General features: G+C 50.8%; 1 protein-coding gene across 1 annotated transcript in view; it reads left to right on the top strand.

The window, feature by feature from the left end:
• ETS1 (ETS proto-oncogene 1, transcription factor) overlaps positions 1-7,354 on the top strand; it is a 49,030-nt gene extending 41,676 nt beyond the window's left edge. Inside the window, exons 7-8 of the mRNA XM_052786341.1 lie at positions 1,635-1,753; positions 2,332-7,354. Of these exons, the coding sequence (XP_052642301.1) occupies positions 1,635-1,753; positions 2,332-2,547 (335 nt within the window). The 3' untranslated portion in view covers positions 2,548-7,354. The remainder of the gene's footprint in view (positions 1-1,634; positions 1,754-2,331) is intronic.
• The last annotated feature ends 4,886 nt before the right edge of the window (positions 7,355-12,240 follow it).

Here is a 12,240-nt window from a genome sequence, read left to right as displayed (position 1 = left end):
CGACGGGCTGGAGGCTTTCCCCGCTGAGTATCGTCTTCCCATTTACAATCAGAGAGATGCTCTGAGCTCCCTGCTCTGTCCTGCCCATGGCTGTGCGATAACCCCCAGGGCTCAGCGGAGGAGCCGGTGCCTGCAAAACCCTGGAGCGGTTGCTTAGGGATAACAGGAGGGAAACAATTTGGGGAGGTCTGGACAGGGCATAGCGATTCCCCTATCCTGGAGCCAGCTCTCTCATTTCCTCCTCCCCAGCAGCTTGTCTGCTTTTGACTCATTTTAAATCTTGTGGAAAAGGGGAAGCAGCCCTCTCTTCCCTCTGCGGGTTATCCTGCAGCCACAGCTCTGACAGCCTTCATTGTCATTCTTGGAAATAGGCTGTTCTCCATCCCTTTTTCTGAGTGCATAACTCTTTTTTTCCCTGCTTGAAGATTCTGCTCATTGCTGTCAGCAGGCAGGTTTACCCCAGCCTGCCATCCTAATCCAGCCTGTGCAATTCTTTTTGTGATAAATCATTTCCTCTAACCTCTGGCTTTGTTTATTATTATTATTATTGTCATTCTTATTATTAGTGATATATTCTAAGCTGTGTTTAAAACATGGCAAAATCTCTCCCAAAACATGTTGCCCAGAGCTAAGTGCTATATTTTGGGTGCGGCTGCATCTGGAAGTTGCTCATCGAAGAGATTTTGGCTTGAGGGCTTCTCCTTTTCTTTGCGCTTGTGTCCCAGTCAAAGGTAGAGATAAGTATTTCGAAATCGCTCCACATACACCATTAATCCAGCCAAAACCAGGCTGCAAAGCTGCAGGCTCTCAGTGGGGTGCACCAGGTACTGCAGGCTAGATGTGTTGGGCTGAAGACCCCGTGCCAAATTGCTGTTGGCCAAAACTAGCACCCAGGGGAAAGATGGAGACCACGGCGTTGTAAGGAGAGGCTGAATGTTCGTGGCATGGGATGCTGCGTGCTGCCTCATGCCTCTCCGGCTGGATTAGGGGAACCAGCAGCCGCAGGGAGGTTTGCTTATGGCTTTGCTAAGACCGTGACAAGACTGTAATGGGGAGATCCACCGGTCCTGAGCTGGTGAGATCTGTCTGCCAAGCTAGCCAGCCCCTTCCTTCCCTGCACTGAGCTCTGCAAGCCGGCGTAGCCCATTCCTGCAGCAACACGCCCTGGAAAGAGGCCAAATAATTTTCATACCTGGGTTCCCCCTTATCTCAGTAAACAGCGATGGAGCAAAGAGTCAAAGTTGGGAAGCGGGAGTCTGATGGAGTTCATGCAATGGCCAGCAGCTTTTTGGCACGGAGGAAATGGTGGTGCTCTTGTGCCAAGACAATGACTCCTTGCTGTTTGGATGCCAGAAAAATAATCCTATTTATGTAACTTGAAGTGAAACATTCCAGTGCATGAATATTCAGCTCTTGCTGCAAATAGGAAGCTCTTTTACCTGCAGGATTTAACTCTTAAGCTGTCATCTCAGCCCAGATCTTGCCCTGTGGCCACTGATGGGTTTTTTTGATAGTAGAAGGTTTTATTTTTTTCAGTGAGCACTGTTTGCATGTGATTTTTTTTTTCCCCTCTGGGATAGAAGGGGCTGTGCTTTTCCTGGTATTAATGTCTCATGTCTCCTTTGTCCTTCTAGGCAGTGGACCCATCCAACTGTGGCAATTCCTGCTGGAACTGCTCACTGACAAGTCCTGTCAGTCCTTCATCAGCTGGACGGGCGATGGCTGGGAATTCAAACTTTCTGACCCAGATGAGGTAGAGTGACCTGGAATTAAGTGCACAGCCCAAATTCCTCTGAAATAGTGGTGTGGATAACCCTCCCCTCCTCCCTTCAGTGCTGAGATTTGGGCAGTCATGTTGTTCTGGTCTTGGGTATGTGTCGGGGAAAACAATGAATTAGAGCCCAGCTGAAAACTTGTTAAAAATTGGGCTGCAGTCATACCTAGGAAGCTGTAATTTGTGCCCAGAGTTGGTGTGAAGTAGCTGAAACACTGTAGAGAGAGGCATATTGCCAAAGCTCTTCAAATAGGATGTGTTCAGGTGAGAGGGGGGCTTCCCACTGATTTTGGGGAACAGATGGGACATTCGTTCCCTTCCCTGACTGATATATCCGAGTCCTCTGCAACATTCTGCCATTGCATGGAGGTTGCTTTTCCCAAACTTTAACACTTGTGACCCATCCGTGTCCGTCTTAAAGATGAGGAAAGTCCTCTCCCTTCCCTCCTGTCCGGCACTGCTGCTTGCCAATGGCTGCCTGACCAAGCCAGATAGATTTTTCCTTCTCTTCCCTGCGATGTGCATCCCCCCCTTGACTCTCCTCACCCCTCTCCCAGGTGGCGAGGCGATGGGGCAAGAGGAAAAACAAACCCAAGATGAACTACGAGAAGCTGAGCCGTGGCTTGCGCTACTACTACGACAAGAACATCATCCACAAGACGGCTGGGAAACGCTACGTCTACCGTTTTGTCTGCGACCTGCAGAGCCTGCTGGGCTACACGCCCGAGGAGCTCCATGCTATGCTGGACGTCAAGCCGGATGCCGATGAGTGAAGGTGGCTGGCCGGGGTGGAGGGTCACCCCGTGTCATCTTGGAGAGTTGATGAGACTTTTTCTGTTGGTTCTTTTTTATTTTTGCTGTTATTTTTGTTGTTCGTTTTTTTTTTTTTTTTTAAAGAGCAACTCCTGTTTGATGCTTTGAGGATGTTGGGAGAGAGGGTGGTGGAAGAAGCAAACTTTTGGCTGAAACCTAAGAAGTTTGGTTCAGAGAAGGATGGGCTTTTTTTTTTTTCCTGAAAGCTCCAAGACAGGCTTTTTTGGGGTGAAATTCTGAGTTTTAAGAAAGCCAGAAAAATGTAGCTCACTTAAAAAAACCCCAACCTCTTCCCCATCCCTTGCTGTTTAGAAAAAATATTATCAAATGGATCCCTTCGTTTTTTGTGTTATTCGCACACAAACTGACAGTTCAGGAAATGACAGTGTTCCCGAAGATTTGAGGATTTTAAACTTTGGGGGGGGGGGGGGCGGGGCGGGAAAACCAAAGCAGGTGAATATTCCTGCTTCGGGGAGGGGCAATACAGGAAAAAACCAAGAACTGTTTGTCGTTCTTGTTACATTGCCTTTCTGTCGGTTGTCGTCTTTTCTACAAAAGACAGAATTTTTGCTAGGAGGGATCAAGACTTTTTGTTTTTTAAAATTTGTTAAAGTTTTATTTTATTAAATTTTGTGCCAGTATTTTTTTTTTTTTAAATAGTCTTAAGCTCTAAGGTGGTCTCAGTATTGCAATATTGTGTGTGTTTGTTTCTGTTATGCCAGCAGAGAGTTTTATCACAGTGAGGAAAAGAAAAAAAAAAACCTAATTAGTTTATGTAGACCCCACTGGAGAAGTGTAGTGCTACGACTCGGCATCTCCGAATCGTATGTGAAGGAAAATTAACTCCAAACTAGCTCCTAGTGATGCTGGCTGGGTGTGCCACTCTTGCTTCCAGTCCCACATGCTTTGCTCCGCCATTTGCTGATAAAGCTGGTTGAAATTTCTGCTTTTTTTGTTGTTGTTAAAAAAGGGGCCTTTTTGTACGGCTGCGTTTTGTGCACGAAACCTATCAAGCTTTGCGGGGAGAATGTCTTTCTGCGTTTTCCAAATCACTTTTTTGCTCAAGGAACACTTTGGTGCTTTCAGAAAATTTGGTGGGGTTTTTTTTTGGAGGGGAAAGGGGAGAAATTCCCGTGTTTTGAATGTCGTAAATGGAAAAGATGTAAGTTGATGGGGGGGGGAAATGAGGAAAAAGTTGAAAAACCAAAGGGAAATGTTTTTTCCTTCCTGTTTCGACCAGCTCTATCTTTATTGCTCTATGTCTTAACCAGCCTGGGCACACGCAGAAAGGAAATTGTCCTTGCAAATGGGTTCTTTACTGCTCTTTGTAAGCCTGATCCTGCAAACCCTGTCAGGGTGTGATTAACATGAAGCATATGACTGGTGTCACCGGGGTAAATGAGAGGTCTCATGTGCTTGCCCGAGACGGTTGCAGGATCAGTCCCGTGGGGAGCTGCTCCGTCTGTCCTCCAAACCTTTTGCAACTGGTTTGTGTTCAGAGGGGTAAATCCTGCTGCACCGAGCACTTCCCGGGATGCTCTGAGCAGACTGAGGCTGACGACCGCCTTCGGCGTGGGCTCAGTGTGAGTTAGAGGATCGGGCAGTGAGCGTTTCCATATCCAGATAAGACCCTGAAGCTGGATCCGTGCAGGTCCGACTGCTGAATGGCATCTTTTGCCCCTGAGAGCCACTGAGCGTTTTCTTTTTAAAGACAGTATTATGCGTTTGAACCAAAAGTACCTTCTTTTTGTGTTGTTTGTCTGTCCGTCTGTGTGTTTTAGGTAGTTGTGTTCATTACAGAGGCACTGTGAGACAGTAGTGAGGGGCGAGGTTGGGAGAGGCTTTCCAGAGATGCTCGCTGGGTGATGCCTGCCTGATACAGGCTGGTATATCGGGTCGGCACGACAGGACTCTGCGTGCAAAGAGCCAAAATATTTGGGCATGTAGCCCCCCTGCACAGGGGCAGCGTCGGATGGGGAGGTCAACCCCGGGGCAAGGTGATGCTCAAAGGTGCTGGGCTCTCCTCCGCTTCCTCCGGAGCTGGGGGTACCCAGCACTTCTGTATCCCCAGTTGGTCATTTTGGGGCAAATCAGCCCCCAGACTGCTGCGTGCTTAAAAAAAGGTGCTGGTGGAGGAGAAATGAGTGGGCCAAGAGGGAGCTCCAGCCAAGGGGGATGGAAGCAGATGGTGGTTTAGGTACAGGATGTTATTAGTTATGCTGTTAGCTCAGGGGGCTGGGGCTGCGCATCATCCCACTGAGCATACGGAAAGAAAAGGGTGGGATGGACAGAAAGGAAGGAAAAGGGGATGAAAGGAAGGTGAAAGGAGCATGCACCAAAGGAGGAAAGGGACGCTGCCCACTGGGAAGTTAAACTTCAGCTCATCTCCTCAGGTAGACAGGGAGTATGGGAGAAAGCAGCTTGGCCAAGCTGGAGAGAGGAAAGGAAAACATGAGTATCGTGGATGAGGCCCCTCCACCAGCGAGGCACCAGGGCAGAGCTCTACCGCAGAAGCAAGGCTCGCAGCAGCTGCTGAACAGGCTGAAAAGGGAGTTGAGTAAGATGTGACGGCACAGAAATGTGCAGGGGAGGAGTAGTTAAAGAGCATCCCAACAGGACACACCGTATGGGTTGGATTTGCAGCAATCGGATGGGGTTTTTTGGTGTTCAGGGTTGCTGTCTTGCATGCAGCTGCAAAGTGCCCTTAGCTTACCCTTCACAGGCCACATCTAGGAGTGCTTTGAAAAATCTCCCTTACGCTCTTAGAAGGGGTGCTGCCAGGAGGCCAGGCGCCCCATCTCCTGCCCTTGGCACCAAGCTGTGTCCCAGGACGTCTCCTGCGGTGTTCGGATGCTCCACTGCAGCTGAAGTGCCTTTTTCAAGCAGAAAACAGGGATAAAATTTCCCTTGACAGAAGGAACTGCAGGTTCGGGTACCAACCCCATCCTTCGTGCTTATTTTTTCTGGGTTTCCAAGCCAAACCTGTGCATGCCCAGTGATTTTGGGAAGATGGTTTAAAGGTTAGAAAGGGTGAGTCGTGGAAAGCAGCTCTGTTTTTTGGAAGTAGCTCCTGGTTGGAGCTTCTCCATCGTTTCTCTCAGCCATTTGCCATCCCAGCTCGCAGCCTGTGTGCAAGTGCAGCAGTAAAAGGGCAGTACAATCTTAGGGACATCAGGTTCATAATTTTCTATTTTCCTCTATTTTTTATTCCCAATCTAGAGACCATCCCAGAGAGGGCTGTGTGCTGTTTATACACTGGAAATTTGCAGATTTGTTTTTGTTCTCTTTTTTTTTTTTTTTTATTTTTCTTTCTGCTTTTTAATTGTATGTTGACTTTTGGCGAGGGATGTGCTGGAACCCAAACCCTCTGACCTCCTGTTCTTCGAGGCCATGAAAATTTGGTTAACCGCCTCACACGTGCTGGACCAGAAAGATGGGTTTGAGAGGGATGATGGAGATCTGCCAAGGATGGGACTTGCTCCTGTGCTGGTTTCTCTGCCTGGGGGCAAGCTTCACCCTCGGCAGATTCACGTGGCTTTTGTAAATGGGGTAATTTTGTCTTGTTTTGGAATGCCTCAGGTGCTTTTGGTGATTTTTTTTGGATATTTTCTGTGTCCTGCTCATGATCTGCTGTTCTCCATGCGGGGGGCATGTCCCCTTGGCCCCCCCAGCAGAGCCTGAGTCCTACCTTGGGAGCATAGCACTATCATACAGCTTTCCAGGGCCTCGGCAGTTGATATCTGGGACCTCGGTAAAAGAAAAAAAAACCCAAAACCTGATGAAAAATGGAAGCACTTTTTCTGCTGCCTTTCTCTCTCCATCTCTGTGTGTAGGATGACCATAACCCGTGGACACTCATGTGTGTGCAAGTGTAGATCCGTTTTATTTCCACACTACCACCATCCCGCTCCAGACATGGTCGTTGATGTGGAGAAATAGCCAAACGGGGCAAGAAATAGAAGATATTGTAAGATTTAACCTTCTCACATCTTTCCAAACCAACACCTCCTCCAAAAAACGGCACCAATAAATTCCGATGCTGCAGGAAATGTCTCCATCTTCTGACTCTTGCTCTTCTGGAGGGGTTTCTGCGAGGCTTCAGGGCTTGGTTGCTTGTTCCTCGTTAATGTCACAAAATTGGGATGCCTTGGCGTGCTCTGCTCTCTGGTAGGGTCTAGAAAACATTCATGAGCTGTTGTCTACATTCCAAAGAGGTTTAAATAAATGATAAATCTATGTATACATATATGTTAAAATGGAATATCTCCAGGAATTAACTGCCTCAGTTAAAAAAAAAAAAGTTCTTTGTTTTGTTCTGTTTTGTTTTTACACATGGGATTTTTTTTTTAAGCTGATAAACATAGAAGAAGAAAAAAAGAAAGAGATTGTTATATTGTGCTGTTCAACTATTTTCCAACTTGTATTTTCATATAATTTATATTTTTTAAAAGTGGAAAAAAATTTTAAAAGCGAGATTGAAAAAAAAAAGGAAAAAGCAGGTGCTTTTTAAAAAAACTGAGCTGAGGTAGCTTAGAGATGTAGCGATGTGTGTGTGTCCGTGTGTTGTGTTGTGTTTTGTTTTGTTTTGTTTTTAAAGGATACAAAAAAAAGTCCCTCCTACATTGAATTCTTAAAGGAGGAGGGGATTGGTTTTGTTTTAATTGCTGATGCTGGCACATCATTTTGCTGGAGAGTTTTTTATATACTGTAGCCTTATTTCATATCGTATTTTAAACCATGTGAAATTAAAAGAAGAATAATTCATAACCCTCAGTGTCGGTGTGCTTATTCGTTGCCTTTACTCTCTAAAATCAGGGAGCAAAGTGGAAAACCAATACAAAAACTAAGAAATCCCAGCAACTTCTATGGGTTTTTTTTTCATTACTAAACAAAATTGCATGGTTATAGGAAATAAGGGTCTGCCTGGCATCGCAGCCTCTGGTCTCGGGGACCGGAGAAGGGAGATGCTGCATCCCGCCAGCTCTCTCTCGCTTTGGGAGCATGGGTTGTCCTCTCTGGCTGCTCGGAAACCGTCACCACTCCGCCTTGCTGTCCCAGGGGCAATTCCAGTGTTTCAAAATGATCTTTCATCCTGAATCATCACTGGGAGTTTTGGATATCTGTGGTTTACCACCCCAAATGACTTTTATGGTAGTATTTTCTTCAGCAGGCTCTTGTGAAATAGGTGTGGCCAGCTCGCCAAGGCCTGTGGCCACCAGGTCGCCCTTGCTGCAGTGTGGAAGTGCTGCTGGGCATCTGCTTTCCTACTCGAGACCTCGGGCTGTGCTCCATCAAGAGGAGAAAGCTGCCTCTGGGCTCCTAATAGATCAAATCAGACCATTGTGCTTCAGATCTTTGAAAAATACATGTATTTTTATACATGATGTTTTTCCCAGTGAGTTTTATGCTGGCTCGGGTATCCCCTGGTCCTCATCAAGCCAGGAGGAACTCTGTGTTGTGTCTAATTGGACGAGGGTTTGATTGGAGCCCGTTAGTGTGTAGGTGCTGATTAATGTAGCCAACATCTCAGAGAGGTTCACGGTCCAGGAACTGATGCTTATTCATAGGACTGGTGAGTTTGCGTGATGGTAAATTCCCAGAGGACAGTATCATTGACGCTTGTTTGCTTGAGTCAGCATGAAGTGGATTAAACAAAGTGTTCAGAAACGCGCCGCTCAGATTTGTCGAAAACAAGAAGGGCGGACAAGTCATCGGAGTAAAGAGGATGCAACAGATGAATCCAGGATAAGGAATATTTATAACAACTCCATGTATAGTAACTCAGCTTGCAGCCAGGCAGGAAGCAAGATGTCCCAGGCAAGAACTGAAGGCCAAGGGGTGGAGAACCACGACGGTCCTCATTGCAGCCGTAGCGCCGTCCTGGGATGCCGGTGGGACACCCCTGGGTTTCGAAAGCTCAGCTAACCCCCCGAGCTCAATAACACCAGGCTCTGGCAGAGAGGCTGGGTGAGACCCCAAAACGAGGACAACCCTAGGGACACCAGCCAGGTGAGCGTCCAGCCCTCTCCATCCTTGGCTTGGAGACACAGAGCTCCAAGCAGGAGGAGAGCCCGCCTTTGCTGCCGGCTGAGCCGCTGCGGGACCTTGATCTTGCCATAGCTCTTTTCATCGCAGCTGGAGCCGTCAGGCCAGGCGGCTTGGCCTCGTGCTTGGCTGAGCCTGGCCGGCCTGGGTAAATAAACAGTGAGCACAGCTCCTTTCCCATCCGCCGCTTTCAAGTCTCTGTGCAGCCGCTCCACGTCGGTGGCTTTTCGGTGGGGGGGAGCAGCTAAAAAGCAAAGGGGTGACCGTGCCCCAGCTCCTCGAAGGGGTTTTGCCCCCCCCCTTGCAGAAGGGCTGTGCATGCAGGGGAGCACGCAGCGCTCTGCAAGCCTTCGCAAAACCAGAGGATGCCGCTGGTCCCTGCGAGCGAGAGGGAAGGAGAGGAATTAAAAACTGAAGGGGAAGCTGAGCCACAGGCACCCAGCGTACCTTGTCCCCACCCCAGCAATTGCAGACGATTGCCTTAACGCTTGCGCTAAAAATACCGGCCGGTGGCCTACTGGGGGAAGCCCCCGTGCACCTGGGGTACCCACTGGGGAAATGATGGCCAGCAGTTAACGGCCCCCGCGGTCGAGCACCCCACCTCCCCGCTCCCCCAAAGGAAGCACCGGGGGCTGCAGACAAAGCAAATGCTCCCCCCCTTGATGCCCCTGCCCCGTTCCCCCGTCTCCTTTTCCCATGCCGAGGGTCTCTGTGCCAGCACTGGGTGCAATAACCTGCTTAGGAGATTTGGGATGGGGAAGCGGAGTTTGGGGAGGGAGCCGGAGCTCTTCCCGTGGGAAAAGCATCACCACCGCAGCTCTGCGCCCCCAAAAGCAGTCCCTGGCTGTTGCAGCAGTGCATCCTGCAAGCAAGCTGTTAATAAAAGAGCATCGAAATGTAGCTTAAGAGGAAGGGGTTTGCTGGGGGGGGGAATGAGCTCCCCAGCAGGAAAAAACTCGCCTGTGCAGGGAATTGCACCTTTAGGAGGATTTTGCACGGCTTATTGGCCCCAGGTGCTGTTGTGTGGCTGCTCAGGCGCGTGATTTAAACAAAGCCAGAACAGCAAGCAGGGTTTTTCCAGACTCTAGCATATATGTGGCCAGGGATGTATGCATCCAGCAGCACAGCGGAGCAGGAGGCAGTGTATCCCTGGGGCCGGGGGCTGGCGTGGGTTTTGCACGCTCGAAAGCAGCCACACGCGCCGAGAGCTGCTGCTCTAAATAGAGGCCAGAGAGCAAACGGGTCTTTTTCGGGTTGGTGTCTTGAAATGAGACGTCTAAACTGGCACTTGAGGGAAATAAAGAGAGATTGAAACAGGAACCGAAATTACTGAAGACTAAACTAAGGGAAGGGCTCTCTAGAAATCTCTGAGATAGAACAAGAGAGGTGGAAGGAGGCGGTGAAAGAGGAGAAATGTGAATATAGGAGCAGGCAGCAGGAGGATGGGGAGGTGCGAGGAGGTGGAATGGGGTGCTGCAGCGGTGAGGCGGTGAGCTTTGCTCCTTCCCTTGGTGATGTGGGGCATGCACCGGCGTGCAGCTGCACGCGTACGCCTGCACACCCTTGCACACATGTGCACGCCCTTGCACACTTGCTATTCATGGCCAAGTGCTTGCTGGCGACAGCAAGGGCCTTACACCAAAATAATGAGATTTAGGGCTGCTGGAAAGTGTTTAGACACTCGGGCCCTATTTACCCGCCTGGGGCTCGCTGTGCCCGGGGTGGTGCCGGGGGTGCCAGGGCTGCCTTTCGGAGTCAGCACTTTCCGCTCCGCACGCTGTTTGCTTTCCGCGGCCGGTTCCCTCCCGCTGCGCCGAGGCCTCTGAACGCCATCCAACAGCAACTTTCCGGCTCCTCCAACGGCCTTTCCCCCACGCCGGGTAGCGCTGCTGCCGTTCCCTGGCCTCGCTTGAAAGCCATCCCCACAATGAGCTATTGTGCCAGGCTGCTCCGGAGGAGAGGCGGCAACCGGGGCCAAAACCCGGCTGCCGGGGGGGGGCCGTGTGCCTGCCAGCACCCAGCTGCCTCGTGGGGAGCCCAGGGCCAGGGATGCTCCCCAAAATGCTGCAGCCCAGGGGTGGGGATGCTCCCCAAGATGCTGCGGCCCTGCGGTAGGGATGGTCTCCAAAATACTGTGTTCCTGGGGTAGGGATGCTCCCCGAATTGCTGCATCCCCCTCTTGCCTGCAGCATCCTTTGGGGGTTTGGGGTGGGAGCAGGACACTCGCAGCCCTGGCCGTGCTGACCTGAGCTTATTTCTTCCTTAAGACAGCACTGTCTTTGCATGGGAGAAAATGGTGATGTCCTAATTCCTCCCCCCCACCCACCCCCGGCTTGCATTGCCCTTGGCCCCAGCGCGATGAGACCCGCTTGCGTCCCCCTCTGTGCCCCAGCCCAGCCCTGTGCTGTTTCTTAACTGCCTTCCTACACCCCCCTCTCCCTCCCATCCCCTTCTCCTTCATCCCTCCTGGCATCCCACACCCCCCATCTCCCACCGTCCCTCCTGCCCGGGGTCATCGCTGGCCCCCTCCCTCCCATCTCTTCCATCTCCACCTCTGGCACCGTGGCAAAGGCATCGCAGGAACCATGCCATGTATTTTCAGCTTCAATTAATGACATTCACCAGCTGGAAAGGACGAGGCGAAGCCAGAGCCATGCAACCCATTGGCTCGGTGCAGACCACCAGCGTGCCCGCCGCAGACCACCGGCGAGCCCGGGGCCCTGAGCCCAAACCCAAGTAGCCCCGGGGCTCGCGGGGAGCTGGATGTGGGCGGCTGTGTGGGCTGGGAGGGATGGAGGGGAGAGCAAAGTGCTGCCAAGCTCAAACCCCAGCAGAGAAAGGGGTTTCTTTCAGAGGGGGGAAATCATCCTTTTAGGGACTAGGCGCTCCAAGGAAAAATTAAAAATAAAAATCCCCGCGTTGGGTTTTTTTCTTTGTCGTTTTTATGTTTCTTCCCTTCTTCACCCCGGTTGCTCCTGCAAAAACCCCAGCCGCAGCTTTGCGCCGGTGATGGCATCACTGTCCTCGTGCCGGGGGCTCTGCTCGAGGGGGGGCGAACCCTTTGCTAAATGAGCTCAAGAAATCAGGCACGAGGATTTGGCAGCAGGAAAGGGGTTTGCTGCCAGTCTGCAAGGGCAGGAGGGGTTGGCAGGTGTCCCACAGCGTAGGTTTAGGAGGCAGAAGCTGTGACTTGCGGAGCTGTTAGGAAGTTTGGCCTCTTTCACCCTCCCTGCCTCAGTTTCCCCAAGTGCAAACCTGTTTCCCCAGCCTTCCCTGCCCGGCTTAAAAAGACCACAGGAATGCTGGGGGTTGGGATGGCTGCTCCTGCCAGCCCCACCACCGCCACGTTGTTTCATCAAAGCCTTTTTCCATTTACCCATATACCCGGCCAGAATAAACCCGGTGCTGCAGAATAAACCCATGCCTGCATCTCTGGCAGCCTTTCCCTGGCTCTACCCCAAACATCTCCCAGGACGGCGGGATGGGGGTCACTGGGGAATGTCGTCTGGGGTTTCCCTGGGGACACTGTGCACAAAACCTGAGGGCTGGGACTCTCCGCACAGGGCTGCAGGGATCAGGGTCCCGCGGGAAGGTTGGTGGGATGCTGT

This window comes from Harpia harpyja, chromosome 4 (genome assembly GCF_026419915.1).
Source record: "Harpia harpyja isolate bHarHar1 chromosome 4, bHarHar1 primary haplotype, whole genome shotgun sequence".
Lineage (NCBI taxonomy): Eukaryota > Metazoa > Chordata > Aves > Accipitriformes > Accipitridae > Harpia > Harpia harpyja.
The sequence above is the reverse complement of the archived record's forward strand: the minus strand, read 5'-3'. Positions and strand labels throughout refer to the sequence as shown.